The 15,508-nt window shown below is 41.0% G+C and overlaps 1 protein-coding gene across 4 annotated transcripts in view; it reads right to left on the reverse strand.

Annotated features, from left to right (window-relative positions):
• Positions 1 to 613: 613 nt before the first annotated feature.
• NDUFAF6 (NADH:ubiquinone oxidoreductase complex assembly factor 6) overlaps positions 614 to 15,508 on the reverse strand; it is an 87,628-nt gene continuing 72,733 nt past the window's right edge. For 3 of the 4 annotated variants that reach the window (XM_089666720.1, XM_089666714.1, XM_089666732.1), the window contains 2 exons: positions 2,849 to 2,905; positions 614 to 755 (listed from right to left, as the gene is read on the reverse strand). In XM_089666720.1, coding sequence (XP_089522846.1) covers positions 627 to 755; positions 2,849 to 2,905 — 186 coding nt within the window. In that variant the 3' untranslated portion in view covers positions 614 to 626. Of the gene's footprint in view, positions 756 to 2,848; positions 2,906 to 12,610; positions 12,650 to 15,508 lie in introns of all 4 variants that reach the window. The other variant, XR_016310612.1, reaches the window with a different exon arrangement.

The raw sequence follows: 15,508 nt of genomic DNA on the forward strand, positions 1-15,508 counted from the left end.
CAGTGGTTAAGGAGTGGAGAAACAATGGCATTTTAAACAATATGTTAGCCCAACATTTGATATTCCCGATTTGTAATGTATGAAAAGGTATCCTTTTCTCTTTGTATTGCTTCCTTTGTCTGAAATTCCTGGTGTTCCTGCCAGTCCCTCTGCTTCCCTATCCTAAAAAACTGCTTACACTAGACAGGACAGCACAGCTGGTCAGTTCTCTAGCTGTGCTGGGAACTCAGTGTGCTCTCCTCCAATGATCGGACTTCTGCTAACAAACTTTCTCTTCTGCGAAGCCATTATTTGGGGAGACCAGTGTACTGCTGTTTCTCCTCACTCACCTCAATGCAGCTGAGAAAAGAGGATATGTGATCACTATTAAACGGGAAGGGGGGGGGTATTTTTTCTTCTTTTTTACAGGTGACCTCTATTCAAGCCTCAGGTATAGTATAAAAATTAAGGGTCATAATAAAATAATTTAATGCAGCTTCATACTGTAGGCACAGCAGAATCTGTGCTGTAATGCAATAGATTGCATAATCCTTAGACTCAAGAGCGAAAACCCCGTTATAATTTTAATAGGTTTATCACTGCATTTACGCAACAGGAATGAGCACAAGAGAGCATATTTTTACATTTTAATAGGTTTTTCTCCAGGACTGGATATATAAAGACAATGGAAGCCAGGGGTCTCTCCTTTGTAAACTAGGGTGGAAAATATTGAAGTCTGCTTTACGAAGTCTCCTTAGATAGCTGTCCAAGGGAACCTGGAAAACAAATTAACTGCTTCAATGTGACAAGCTAACGAACATATCATGGACATATCAACACAAAATTACATAAGGTCAATGTGAAAGGTACAGTAATCACAGTATTAAGAGAAAAAAAAAACCCTCTCCCTGTGTAAATGTATATACATACATACATACATATACACACACAAACATACAAAACACACACATACCTGACACTAGCAATTCAGATATCATTTAAAATGGCTGCCATGCCTCAGAAAGTTTCTTACCAAGTCTCATTGGCTTTTTTTATTTATGGCTGATTATTTCATGCTGCCAGGCAACAAGTAAACAGTGATAGATAATATAGGATATGCATGCACCTTTCAGTCCACCATTACCTAACATTGATTTTTTAATTTTGTGCTGTGAGGGCAAAGAACTATATTCTGACGAAGGAATATTGTAAAAAGAAGATGGCGCCACAGGTCTTAACACTGGACAGGTGTCACTGCATACTGAGCAGCTGTCCTCTACTAATCACATCTCTGAGTTCTAAAAGTTGCTAAGGAAGTATCTCTCCTCACACCAGTTCATTTAGTGTGGAGTAGAAGGGTTCACAGCCTCCACAATAACACATCCTTGAAATAGCCAAGGATGGAAACCACAGAAAAGCTGCTCTGCCACTAAAATAGATTATACCCCGGCATAAGTGTATATTCACAATACAATTTAAAAAAATTTAATAGCCCAGCATTTATTAAAACAAAAAAGCAGCTCTTGCTGTAATACGCAACCTCTCACTGGTACTGCCCCTCATATTAAACATTCCAGGGTCAAGCATTGATCTTCTTCGAGGTTGAAGGACACCCAGTGTTATGAGACCAACTTTCTGTGTGCCTAGGACATCAAGGAGTCACCCCAGGATCACAGAAGAATGCTGTAGAGAATGTGCCAGATCATTACGTGGCACCGTTTTCTTTATCATCACAGGAAAACAAATCTATGACGTCGTGTGATTGGACTCAAGACCCATTTATGCAAAAATGCAACTCAGTTGGGCTTCACCTCTTCTTCAATAAAATGTGTTAAAAAACAAAAACAAACAAAACATAAAACAGGAGAGCCCAGAACAGATTTTTGCCAGTTTAGGGTGATGTACTTTTCCAACGTGAGATCAAGAATCAAGATTACTTTATAGAGAGATCATAAGCAGCTTTTACTTGCTTGTGGTCCTCCAACTTAGCCAAGACATCTAAGCAAGTTTTGACTTGCTGAGCAACTTGAAACTTAAGCTGGCCATGGTGGATTCAAATTCAGTCAGTTGAACGGGGACTGGGCAAATTATGAACCATCTTTGACAGAAGGGATGGGAATGTTGGAAAACTTCTGTTGTTCACTGGCTGCAACCATTGATCAGTTTATTCGGTCAGCAGAGAATCTTGCTGTCAGAATACATTGTCCCAGCGGGGGGATACCTTCATCTACCTCATTTGTGTGGATGGAGAATCTGTTTGTTAGCGGAAAAAAAAAATCACCTATGGCCAGCTTTACATAGGGCTATACATAAAAGACAAAAAAGAAGGCGCACAGGCCGAGTGCATTACCTTAAAAATAGGGTTTATTAATAAAAGGTGAATACTCACAAAAATAAAATGGTGTAAAATCAGACAAACGCGGGAAGCATGTGACACTGGATAGCAGTAAGGTACAGGAGCCCGTGGATGGTATGGTGGGAGACTTTAAGCCTCTGGATAGCAGGTGGCTGACACGTTTCGAGGAAAACACCTCTTCTTCAGAGCCAAAGTGTGTGGACTGGCAGAGTACTTTAGAGGTATCCCTTATTACCAATATCTCACCAGATAATCCTTTTCTGGTCTGTCTGTCAGTGAAAGCAGAGAACTTAATCCTTATGGTCCTCCCTCTATAGTCAACCTGTTACTTTACTTTGGATGGGCAAAGCACAGGTTCACTTTAAGAAAGTTCTGTCTCAGTATGTTTACAATGAATTGCAGCTCATGAATGAGTCACTACCAAAGCTATACACACGTATGTGGAGGTATCCTTGAAACTTGTACTAGCAGACTGCTGACAACAGAATAGCAGCCAGTTCTAATAATACTTACCGTTATATTAAAGGCAGGAAATGCTTTTCCATCAACCTTCTTCTGGAAAGATCGAGCCTGAATGGAAAAGTGAAAATAATTGTTAGTTTTCTTCTGGTGCATCTGTTGCTATACAGAATGACAGTGTATTTCAAACAGGAAAACTAAAAAGCATGGCTCAAATTTTACAAGTGAATTCTTAGTTTGCAACTGCAGAGCTTGAAGATTTGATAAATATTATAGCAGATTTTTTTTGTTTTGTTTTCAATGTAGTGAAGCATTCTACAAACCGACATTGAATCTTCAGTCCTTAACCCCTTCACGCCGGCTGCACGCAAATGTGCGGCCTCCTGGCGTCTGGGCCTAGACGCCAAGCAGCTGCACATTTGCGTTCAATATACAAAATACATATGTGCTGACAGCACACGCACTGCATGCTCCCAGCACACATGTACGGTACTCACCGAAAGGTCCCAGTTTCCTCTTGCGATCGGGAACTTTCCCGACCATGTGACCGCCGTGACGTCGTGTCACAGTGGTCACATGACACTAAGCCCCGCCCACCTCCCGGTGCAGAAACTCCTCTTCACGACGGGACGATCCGGCATGAAGGGGTTAAACACACATGAATTCATAATTCTTGAGCTAGGTACACACGGACCAAAATTTTCAACAGGAATGGTCCTGCTGGATAACCTGCAAATCAGTGCATTCTAACGGGGGCGGGGGTGTCTCTGCTGTCAGAATACAATAGCGCAGCTTTGAAGATTCCTGCATCCACATTGCTTGTTTTTTCTTTTTTTCAGTCAATCTGCCGGGTTGAATGAAAAAACTTCGTCTGTATCCAGCTTGACCTTACAAATGTCTGAAGAGCATCAGATTCAGCTGTCATTAGCAAAGCACTGAACAAGCTTCAAGCAGCTTTCTTGACGCCCTCAAGTTGTATGTCTGAGCAGAATAAAAAAAACATGCAGTACACACACATTTTCACTGCATTATCCTATTAAATCCACTACAAGTACAAAAAATACCTGTTAATCCAGCTGACACATTTTCACTGTTTTATCCTATTAAATCCACTACAAGTACAAAAAATACCTGTTAATCCAGCTGACAACATAGTGCCTCTGTAAGAACTAAAATGCCATGTAGTGTTGGCAGCCCTGTGCAGTTCTCCTCTGGTGCACTACTGAACAACTACCCCTCCTTAACCCCATAACATGGGAAGGTGTTCTACAGTCCAGCAGGAAAGAACTGTGCAAGATGGGTAACACTGCTTGGTCTTTTAGTGTAGCATGAGGTACAGCATCATCAGCTCAGTACAGGAAATTTGCAGCTCACTGGATTTCTGGCAGAACCAGCAGGTATTTTTACATACTTGCAGTGGTTTTAATGGGATAAAATATGCATGTATTGAATTAGATGTAGGGGATATGGTTTTCTTTTTATTTTGCCCATGCATACACTTTAATGGTGTCAAGAAAGTGGCCAGAATCTCTTTTGATACTTTGCCAAGTGAGCTGAGTCTGATGCTTTTCAGACCAGCATTCAGAAGCTAAACAGGATCACCAGCTATTCTTGTCTACTTGCAGAGTCAAAACGTGAGGGAATGTGCATGTATTGCAGACATGCAATGATTTTTTTTTTCCTTTTTGCTTGGACATACACTTTAAAGAGATTCTGTAATAACTTGAGCTATTTAAAAATGCATAACTACGCTATCGAAATCTTCAGATAGTGTCATTATTTATTATTACTTTATTAGATGAACCACCTTACTTCTCAACTTTGAACTCTCCCGTCAGAATGGGGAATTCCCTAAAGGCCATATCTCCACCTTGTATGCTCTCCTTACTGACGCGAACTGTAAGCTTCCCTATATGGAGCAATGGGAACGGGACCTGCATGTCAATTATGATCTATTGGATTGGCAAAATATTGCCTTGACACTATATAAAGTTTCCATCAATACTACCCTAATTGAAGAAAATTATAAAACATTGTTACGATGGTACTTGGTCCCTACTCGGACTGCGAGGATGCATCCATCTGCTTCAGCGACATGTTTCCGGCGTTGCGGCCAGGTGGGTTCTATGTTTCACATCTGGTGGGAATGTCCGATAGCAACCAGATTTTGGATTCGCATGTTTAATTTCAGTAATTCGGTGATGGGGGTAAATATTTGCAGATCCCTGGAGACTGCCTTCTTTCATAAATTCCCAGATAATGTTCCCAAAAGTCACATAAATTGATCACCTATATGTTGTTGGCAGCGAGAATTACTATAGCTAGACATTGGAAGAAATTGGTTATCCCTCTTGACTATGTTAAGAATACATTGAACTGGATTATGATTAACTCACCCGTATACTATACAATAATTAGAAAATTTGACAAAATTTGGGACCCATGCATTCAATATATTTCTGTGCCTTAATGTCCCCCAAATTGACCCTCTCTCTCTCTCTCTCTCCTTTTCCATTGCTAATTTTCTCTTTGTCTATTAGGGTGGATTATGCTCAATCTTTATATGTTCTACAAATTTTTGTCCTGCATCAAATGACAATTACTCTGTGTATAATATCAGGTCCATGAACAGTGGTTCTTCCCTTTTCCCTAATTAACCCTCTCTCGGCTCCCTTCCCTGTTCCCTCCCTCTTCCCTTCTGCTGTGCTAGCCCCCTATATATGGCAGATATGGGTTGTGGACCTTGGTCCAATAGCTACTCTACAGAGTTCTTAATCTCCTGTTAAATGTTTTATGACTGATAAACTTTTCTATTTGCTCTGTTATAATCTATAATTTTGACAGGACATTGTTCATTAATATTACCTGTTATTTGAAAAAAATGTTCAATAAAAACGATTGGAATATAAAAAAAAAAAACAAATAGACTTTACATTTTACACATGTTAAAATGTCCAGTAGATCTAGACACATGGGGATAGACTAGTAATAAGCAAATCAGACCTCAGCCCATCCCCTTCTGGTTCCCAAACTCGAATTTAAAGCCTCATGCACATAGAAGCACGAAGCCATACCTTGTATATTGTGGGTGTATTTCCAGGCCCATGATGCACAGCTGCTACATAAAACTGACCAAAGGAAAGAATGGATGCACACAGCTGTATGTGGGTTCAAGCCTCTACTTGTGTAAACCCTCACATGGGTATGTGTACACCCCTGTACACACACAGTCTACACCCAGAGGTGTAAGGCTTTATACATGTGCAGGTTTACGCAGGTAGTCAATTCACTACTAGTTGGCTGTTTGCAGCAGCTGAACATCCTTGGTGCAAAAATACACCTGCTATTTACATTATACGGTCACATGCGCCCAGGTGTATGAGGCCTAACAGAAAAATATATTTGCATAGAAATCCAGCTGCCTGTATCTCTGGATCTGATTATGAAAACGGGTAATTAAATCCAGGGATACAGGCAGACGTTTTTCACCGATGGCATCCTCTGCTCATGTTTAGTTTGAATTCATTAGTTTGTGCCCCAATTACTTTAAAACAAATTTCGCATGCAGTTTTAAGTGCTAAATACTAAACTTAAGGGATGTACTGGATGTAGCTAAAAACAAACTTTTGGTAGGCTGCAGAACACTTTGCAAGTTTCAACCAACCTCACTCAGGTGTCTATAGGCACTTCAGATATACTTCTCATTGTACGTAAAGAAAGGTGCTGTTTATAGGTGCAGGATGGATAGGCCTACCTATTTTTCATACATGACCTTAAAGTGGTTGTAAACCTCCCAAATGACAGATGAACAAAGCATACCACCATATAGTGTGTACTTGTTCCAATCCATAGCACTTAGTGTGGTTCCTGTCTGCTTCCTCCTGTCTCTGTTACCTGCATAAGTCACAATAGGCAATCCTCCCAGCATGCAGCAGGTGACTGACAGTCTCAGATGTGTATGTTTCCCAGTGAGGCTGTGTAGAGGGGGTGTGTTCATTCCCTCCACTCAGGTCTCAGATTATACTTGGCTCTCTGCTCTGTGCTGAGCAGTGTGCGATATCAGATCCCCGCCCCCTACCTGCCAGAATTTTAGAAAGCTATGGAGGAGAGAGGGCTACAGAAACTGGACAGCTTATATAGGAGAATTTAAATAGTAGTTTTGAGCAAGTCCCAAAAAACTACAAGGCAGCAGCTAAAAAAACCTGTAGCTGCCGACTTTTCATAAACAGACAGACAGACATTCACCTGTCCAGTTATCCAGTGCCGTCCTCTTCGGCTATCCAGCACCGGAATGTTTACTGTGCGAAGCCAGCTGTGACACCTTGTGACTTCATAACCAGCTTCCCACTGTCCATGCACAAGTCTCGCTGTGCCCTGTGAATGGTCCTAAAGCCTCCTGGGACCTTTGACATGTCCAAAAAGGTTGCACGTGGGGGGTTAGTGTATAAACTTGCCTAGGCAATCCCAGAGGGTCTCTGCCAGAACTAGGCACCTGCTCCACACCCCAAAAAATCCTAAATATGGTAGAGGACAGGGAGAAGGAGAGTGAGTGGAATGTGTGCTTTAGGGTGATGTTTCGCTTTAATTCATCACTGTGTATCACTTGAGGCTGGTCACTTCATTGGGCTTATGTAATGGTTAATTAGAACTTAAAAGAAAAAATTGTCATGAAATTGTTTGTACAAGTTCCGAAGAACAAAGACCAATCATGACAGCATCACAGTAAAAATGTTTTCCCTTTTCTATTTCAGCAAGACTTCATCTATAAATAAATGCCAGATGCGCTCAGATAACTTTTATACTACCTGCTGTTCCTGACAACAGGGCAGACATATTTTCGATAAAGTAATGAACAACATTGTTCACAGTTTTTGTCAGACGCTTGGAATCTCAAACTGCTACCCTGGTTTTATCAATTCGATTTTTTTTTTAATGATAACCATTAATTTCCAGCAGTTCATACTTTATTAAAATTGACTTATAAATTTGCAACCAAAATAATTGAAATGCTGCTGTTAGTTTAACTGTGTTTTACTCAGTTTACAGAAAATACAATAGAAATTGCTATGTCTGTCCCAATTTATGTTGATCATTAAAGTGATGTGGCCATCACCCATAAAAAAGGAAATCCATAGAAAAGTTAAAGCTAATCTTTGGGCAACAAATCTTTCATCTAAATATATGACATCCTCACTAGGCTCTACATAGCCTGTGCAGGGAGCAGAGCTGTGGGAGATTAAATCTACAGAGGGGCAGACACAAGACCAGTCACCTTGCACAAAGAGAGAGAGCAGCAATCACTGATCTTTAAAGCGGAGTTCCACCTGAGAAAAAAATAAAATAAAAGTCAGCAGCTACAAAAACTGTAGCTTCTGACTCTTAAAATACAGACACTTACCTGTCCCTCGGTCCAGTGGTGCCCTCACCAACGCTGGTTTCACCGGCTGTCTTCTCTCCCTGGCGCTGGCATCTTCAGTGTGGGCACCCGGCTGTGATAGCTTGCGGCTTGACAGCCGGGTGCCCACTGCGCAAGAAGCGCAGCGCTTTGTGAATGGCCCCATAGTCTTCTGGGACCTGTCACGTGTCTCAGAAGACTACGGGGAGGGAAGGGGTGGAGGACAACTTCCGCTTCTGATCATCTAGGCAATCACAGTGGAAGTGGGAGCGGGTACCTGTCAAATTTGGGTACCCCCCCCCCCCCAAAGATACCAATCCTTAATGGGGAGTGCGGGACAAAGGCTTAAACTGGAACTTCCCCTTTTGGGTGGAGCTCCGCTTTAATACAGAAAGATAGGATTAGAGAATTGAAGGAACGATCTTAAAACAAGAAATTTCAAATGAAATTATACAAGTGTATAGCCAGTTTAATCTGAACTTTTATAAAGCAGATACACTGGGATGTCGATTTTCACCAATATTATAGATGTGAGTAGTGTAAAGCCATCTCATGCAACAGCTAGTAAACCTGGAAGTAAAGTTAAGCAGATTGCACTTTCAGACATTTGTGTCTGCAGTCAGGTCCCTGCACATGAATGGACACACTGGGTGGTAACTTTCCAGCCTATGGATCAGGCCGGTGGAGAAATGTCTCTGGCCTATCAGGGAAAAACCTGTGTACTAACAGATTATCATACGATCGATTCGAAAGCGGTATTTTTCGTATGATTTTCTGATCATGTGCAGTGCCCTCTGAAGAGCGATTTATGTTGGGTCACTCTACAGAGGGTATTTCACAAGCATTGAGGAGGTGTTATGTTAACTCAGCACTGTCAGATTAAATCTTGTGTCATCCAGATCATTCACCATCATTGTTGTGACTTGGGGATTAAAGTGGTTCTAAAGTCTAGGTGTTTTTTTTTTTTTTACCTTAATGCGTCTCTGCATTAAAAGGTAAAAAAATACCCCACTATTTTCCTCCCCTCCCAAAAAAAATGTTGCCTCCATCGATCCTTGCAGGTCTTCCTTTCCTCTTCCTGCTCGCACAGGCTTCTCTGAGAGCAGCGGGAGCCACAGGCTCCTGCTGTCAGTCAAATCCTGTGGGTAGGGAGCAAGGTGCATGACCAAGTCTATGGATACACACAACCCAGCTAGGGCGCACCAGCTTACTATGGGGGCACTCACAGGGAAGAGGAGAGAGGGGCATTGGGGGACCGCTAAAAAGAGGTAAGGGACTTCTCTGTGCAATATCTTTGTGCCGATCGCCTACCAGCCCTTTAGGAGTTTTAAAAGATGGGAGGCATGGGTAGGCATTCAGGTCATGTCACCGCTGTGATTGGCTGTCACATGATCAGAAAGCTCCCAGTTGCAAGAATGCATCAGGAGCTTACCGATCCCAGCCAGCTACCATGCTGGGAGCATGCAGGGAGTGTGCTCTCAGCACAGTAAGTGACTGCTCAGCGTTAAGGCCCACCTATGTGTCTACAGCTGACATTAAGAGGAATTTACTTTTAAAAGGCAAGTGCACTTGCTCTATGTCTGAGCGGAAGCTCTGCTGATCATCTAATCATGTGCAAGCAAAAATGCTGTTTTGTATTGTCCCTGCATGTGATTGGATATGCTTTGCAAAGTGAAGCTTTTACCTCATTTACTTTGTTCTGGAGTAACTGCACTTGCAGTGCACAGTATATTTGCCTTTCATAAATCAACCCTTGAAACACTGATATGTGTTCCCACATCAACCAAATCTAATAAACATAAATAAGAACACTTACCGCCTACCGTAATCCCCACAATAATCAATACATACAGTGGGAATCGAAAGATTGGGCACCCCAGCTAAAAATTTGTGTTAATGTGCATAAAGAAGCCAAGGAAAGATGGAAAAATCTCCAAAAGGCATCAAATTACAGATTAGACATTCTTATAATATGTCAACAAAAGTTAGATTTTATTTCCATCATTTACACTTTCAAAATAACAGAAAACAAAAAAATGGCGTCTGCAAAAGTTTGGGCACCCTGCAGAATTTATAGCATGCACTGCCCCCTTTGCAAAGCTGAGACCTGCCAGTGTCATGGATTGTTCTCAATCATTGTCTGGGAAGACCAGGTGATGTCAATCTCAAAGGTTTTAAATGCCCAGACTCATCTGACCTTGCCCCAACAATCAGCACCATGGGTTCTTCTAAGCAGTTGTCTAGATAACTGAAACTGAAAATAGTTGACGCTCACAAAGCTGGAGAAGGCTATAAGAAGTAGCAAAGCGTTTTCAGATGTCAATATCCTCTGTTCGGAATGTAATTAAGAAATGGCAGTCATCAGGAACAGTGGAAGTTAAAGCAAGATCTGGAAGACCAAGAAAAATATCAGACAGAACAGCTCGCAGGATTGTGAGAAAAACAATTCAAAACCCACGTTTGACTGCACGATCCCTCCAGAAAGATCTGGCAGACACTGGAGTTGTGGTACACTATTCCACTATAAAGAGATACTTGTACAAATATGGTCTTCATGGAAGAGTCATCAGAAGAAAACCTCTTCTACATCCTCACCACAAAAATCATCGTTTGAACTTTGCAAATGAACTTATAGACAAGCCTGATGCATTTTGGAAACAAGTTCTGTGGACCGATGAGGTTAAAATTGAACATTTTGGCCGGAATGAGCAAAGGTACGTTTGGAGAAGAAGGGGCACAGAATTTAATGAAAAGAACCTCTGTACAACTGTTAAGCATGGCATTGGATCAATCATGCTTTGGGGTTGTGTTGCAGCCAGTGGCACAGGGAACATCTCACGAGTAGAAGGAAAAATGGATTCAATGAAATTTCTGAAAATTTTGGATGGTAACTTGATGCCATCTGTGAAAAAGCTGAAGTTAAAGAGAGGATGGCTTCTACAAATGGATAATGATCCTAAACACACCTCGAAATCCACGGGGGATTACATTAAGAGGTGTAAACTGAAGGTTTTGCCATGGCCTTCACAATCTCCTGACATCAACATAATTGAAAATCTATGGATAGACCTAAAAAGAGCAGTGTGTGACAGACAGCCCAGAAATCTCAAAGAACTAGAAGACTTTTGTAAGGAAGAATGGGCAAAGATACCTCAAACAAGAATTGAAAGACTCTTGGCTGGCTACAAAAAGCGTTTACAAGCTGTGATACTTGCCAAAGGGGGCAGTACAAGATATTAACTCTGCAGGGTGCCCAAACTTTTGCAGACGCCATTTTTTTGTTTTCTGTTATTTTGAAAGTGTAAATGATGGAAATAAAATCTAACTTTTGTTGACATATTATAAGAATGTCTAATCTGTAATTTGATGCCTTTTGGAGATTTTTCCATCTTTCCTTGGCTTCTTTATGCACATTAATACAAATTTTTAGCTGGGGTGCCCAAACTTTCAATCCCCACTGTATATGCATTTATACATACATATTCTATAAACAAAAACCTAAAACATAAATGTCCGTGCTCCTTTATATAACAATAAAAATTCCAAAAACAGTGTTTGCCACCGTGTTCTCATCACCAGTGCAGTGTTCCTCCACCATCCACATAATCTTCTTACCTATAAATTTGACCCACTGTGTAGTAAGGTATAACTGTGCCTTACCTGTTAAATAGAGCTATTGCTCTTGTTTACACCATATACCATATTTACACCTAAATACCATATGCCACCAATTCCTAATCCAGTGGTATCGTTCAAGGAAAACAAAACCGCTCTCATAGTGCAATATATAATGAAACATCCCCATTTATTAAAACCAGATTAAAAGAACACTCACAAAGCTAGTTCACTAAATCCAGTGGACACAGAATGATCGCTTCCTTAATACATAGATTGTTCACTTAAGGAAAAACATCAGCACCTATAACATGTATGTGGCTCAGTTCCGGTTCCACTTGTACGTGATTTCGTCATATAGCCACACACCTGATGCGTTTCGTCACCTGACCGTGACTTTTCCTTTTCCATTTGAGACACTTTTATTGTTATATAAAGGTGCACAGACATTTACGTTTTGGTCTTTGTTCATAGAATGTGCATGTGTGAATGCACATATGTATGGATCATTTTGGGGATTACGTTAGATAACAGTTTGCACTGCGGTTACTTATGTTTATATTAAACCTCTTATTTTTATTTTAAAAAACAAAACAAGCTTTTAGAACCACTTTAATTTTGAGAATATTTTTGTTTATTTTGAAGAGCTGTAAAGCAATAGATCACTTCCAATAGTGATCTATTGCTGGCCAAAATCATACAGCAATAATTCACTATACCAGAACTCATAACAAAACCATGCCTGGGACCAAAAGGTTTAGTACAAAAGGGTCATCACTTAAGAGTTTTGAATAACTTATCTGTACCTTTCTGTTCTGAAGTCAACCATTCCTTTAATTTCTTGTCTTGGTGTCACAGGGACAGGAAGAGAAAATAAGAAAAACTTAAAGCTGAACTTCAGGCAGATATAAAATAAATAAATAAATAAAAGTATTTTCTAAAGCACTGCAAGTACCTAAATTTGACTGGGTTTGAACCTCTTGCAGCCCCTTGTACAGCAAGCAGACCTGGGAAAGGGGGAAGTAGCACAAGGAGCCACTGAGTTGCATTTCAGTGATCATGTACCAACTATGAACATGCTGAGGAGAAAGCAGTGTGACAGAAAGATGAGCTCATCAGCCTACTACTTCGCTTTTCAATGTTCAGTCACAGGCTGGAGGAGGAGTTAGACCTGTGTTACTTTACTGTAGCTGAGAAAATAATCATGTTTGTTGCTATACCAGAGAGGACTGAGCTGTGTACCAGCTCTGTGTAAATCCCAGGCACAGATTGACAGAAATATAAACCCATTTGGCAGGTAAAATCCAGTCTTATATATGTATTTTCTCTGTGCGTTTATCGGTTTTGCTTGATGTTCAGCTTTAAATCTAGCACTGCAGCCCTAAAAGAATAATTATTTTTTATGCAGCCAGATTTCAGTCTATCAAGAACTTCAATCATCAGCAGGCAGAGCACACTGCTACTATCTGCTAGGGGGGCTGCTTGAGGCAAGTAATACTACATCAAATAGGGATTTACATAATTCCATTACAGAATGTAAGCGGTTCTTGTTCTCTCAATGAGTAGCTGAATTATTTCTAATGGTCTGAATGCAAGACATGCAAATGTTAATTGATAGTAAAACATGGCTGTGAGCACTTTAGAGAAGGCCAAAGCCATTATCAGTTATATAATGTATCCCTGCAAAATAAATACACCTCCTTCTAGGTGATACAAGGCAAGAATTATCATAACACAGACAGTAAGCTAAGGAGATAAGAGATAAGCTTGGCACGCACACAGCTGTTCTTTACAGCTACTTCGATAAGAACATACTCTGGCCAACATACTGTGATGTGTTCATTAAGCCAAATGTATGTACATCACGGAAGTCGAAAAGATACATGTACAGTGAGGAACAGAAGTATTTGAACACCCTGCGATTTTGCAAGTTCTCCCACTTAGAAATCATGGAGGGGTCTGAAATTCACATTGTAGGTGCATTCCCACTCTGAGAGACAGAATTAAAAAAAGAAATTCAGGAAATCACATTGTATGATCTTTAAAGAATTTGTCTTGCACTGCTGAACACAAGTATTTGAACACCTAAGAAACAGCAATAATTCTGTCTCTCAAAGACCTGTTACTGTGCCTTTAAAAAGTCCACCTCTACTCCACTCATTAATCTAACTTAGTAGCACCTGTCTGAGCTCTTTAAAGACACCTGTCCACCCCACAGTCAGTCAGACACTAACTACTACCATGGGCAAGACCAAAGAGCTGTCAAAAGACACCAGAGACAAAATTGTGGACCTCCACAAGGCTGGAAAGGGCTACGCGACAATTGCCAAGCAGCTTGGTGAAAATAGATCAACTGTTGGAGCAATTGTTAGAAAATGGAAGAGGCTAAAGACGACTGTCAGTCTCCCTCAGACTGGAGCTCCATGCAAGATCTCACCTCGTGGGGTATCACTGATAAGAAAGGTGAGGAATCAGCCCAGAACTACAAGGGAGGAGCTGGTCAATGACATGAAGAGAGCTGGGACCACAGTTTCAAAGGTCACTGTTGGTAGAACACTACGCCGTCATGGTTTCAAATCATGCATTGCACAGAAGGTTCCCCTGCTCAAGTCATCACATGTCCAGGCCCATCTGAAGTTTGCCAATGACCATCTGGATGATCCAGAGGAGGCATGGGAGAAAGTCATGTGGTCAGATGAGACCAAAAGTAGAACTCTTTGGTCTAAACTTCACTCGTTGTGTTTGGAGGAAAAAGGATGAGTTGCATCCCAAGAACACAATCCATACTGTGAAGCATGGGGGTGGTAACATCATGCTTTGGGGGTGCTTTTCTGCGAAGGGGACAGGACGACTACACTGTATTAAGGAGAGGAGGAATGGGGCCATTTATTGTGAGATTTTGAGCAACAACCTCCTTCCCCCAGTCAGAGCATTGAAGATGGGTCGTGGCTGGGTCTTCCAACATGACAACGACCCGAAGCACACAGCCAGGATAACAAAGGAGTGGCTCCGTAAGAAGCATATCAAGGTTCTGGAGTGGCCTAGCCAGTCTCCAGACCTAAATCCAATAGAACATCTTTGGAGGGAGCTGAAACTCTGTGTTGCTCAGTGACAGCCCCAAAACCTGACAGATCTAGAGGAGATCTGTGTGGAGGAGTGGGCCAAAATCCCTGTTGCAGTGTGTGCAAACCTGATCAAGAACTACAGGAAACGTTTGACCTCTGTAATTGCAAACAAAGGCTTCTGTACCAAATATTAACACTGATTTTCTCAGGTGTTCAAATACTTATGTTCAGCAGTGCAAGACAAATAAATTATTTATAAATCATACAATGTGATTTCCTGAATTTTTTTTTAAATTCTGTCTCTCAGAGTGGGAATGCACCTACAATGTGAATTTCAGACCCCTCCATGATTTCTAAGTGGGAGAACTTGCAAAATCGCAGGGTGTTCAAATACTTCTGTTCCTCACTGTAAAATGTGTTTCCATAAAAAGACACAAGTTACACTCATTGGTGGTGTTTTCTCCATGACAGCAAAAGAAAGCAAAATGCCACCTGCATGCCATTTCAAAAATACAAAAGGGATATTTATTTATTAAAGACAAAGCAAGACATTTTGGGACCAATAAGGACTACTATTGCTAGAGGAAGGAGTTCTTTAGTGGCCAGGAAACATTATACTTTAGTCTGTCTGTGATAAAT

The sequence above is a fragment of the Staurois parvus genome, unplaced genomic scaffold (assembly GCF_062004578.1).
Source record: "Staurois parvus isolate SC_StPar_1 unplaced genomic scaffold, SC_StPar_1.0 ptg000052l, whole genome shotgun sequence".
Classification (NCBI taxonomy): domain Eukaryota; kingdom Metazoa; phylum Chordata; class Amphibia; order Anura; family Ranidae; genus Staurois; species Staurois parvus.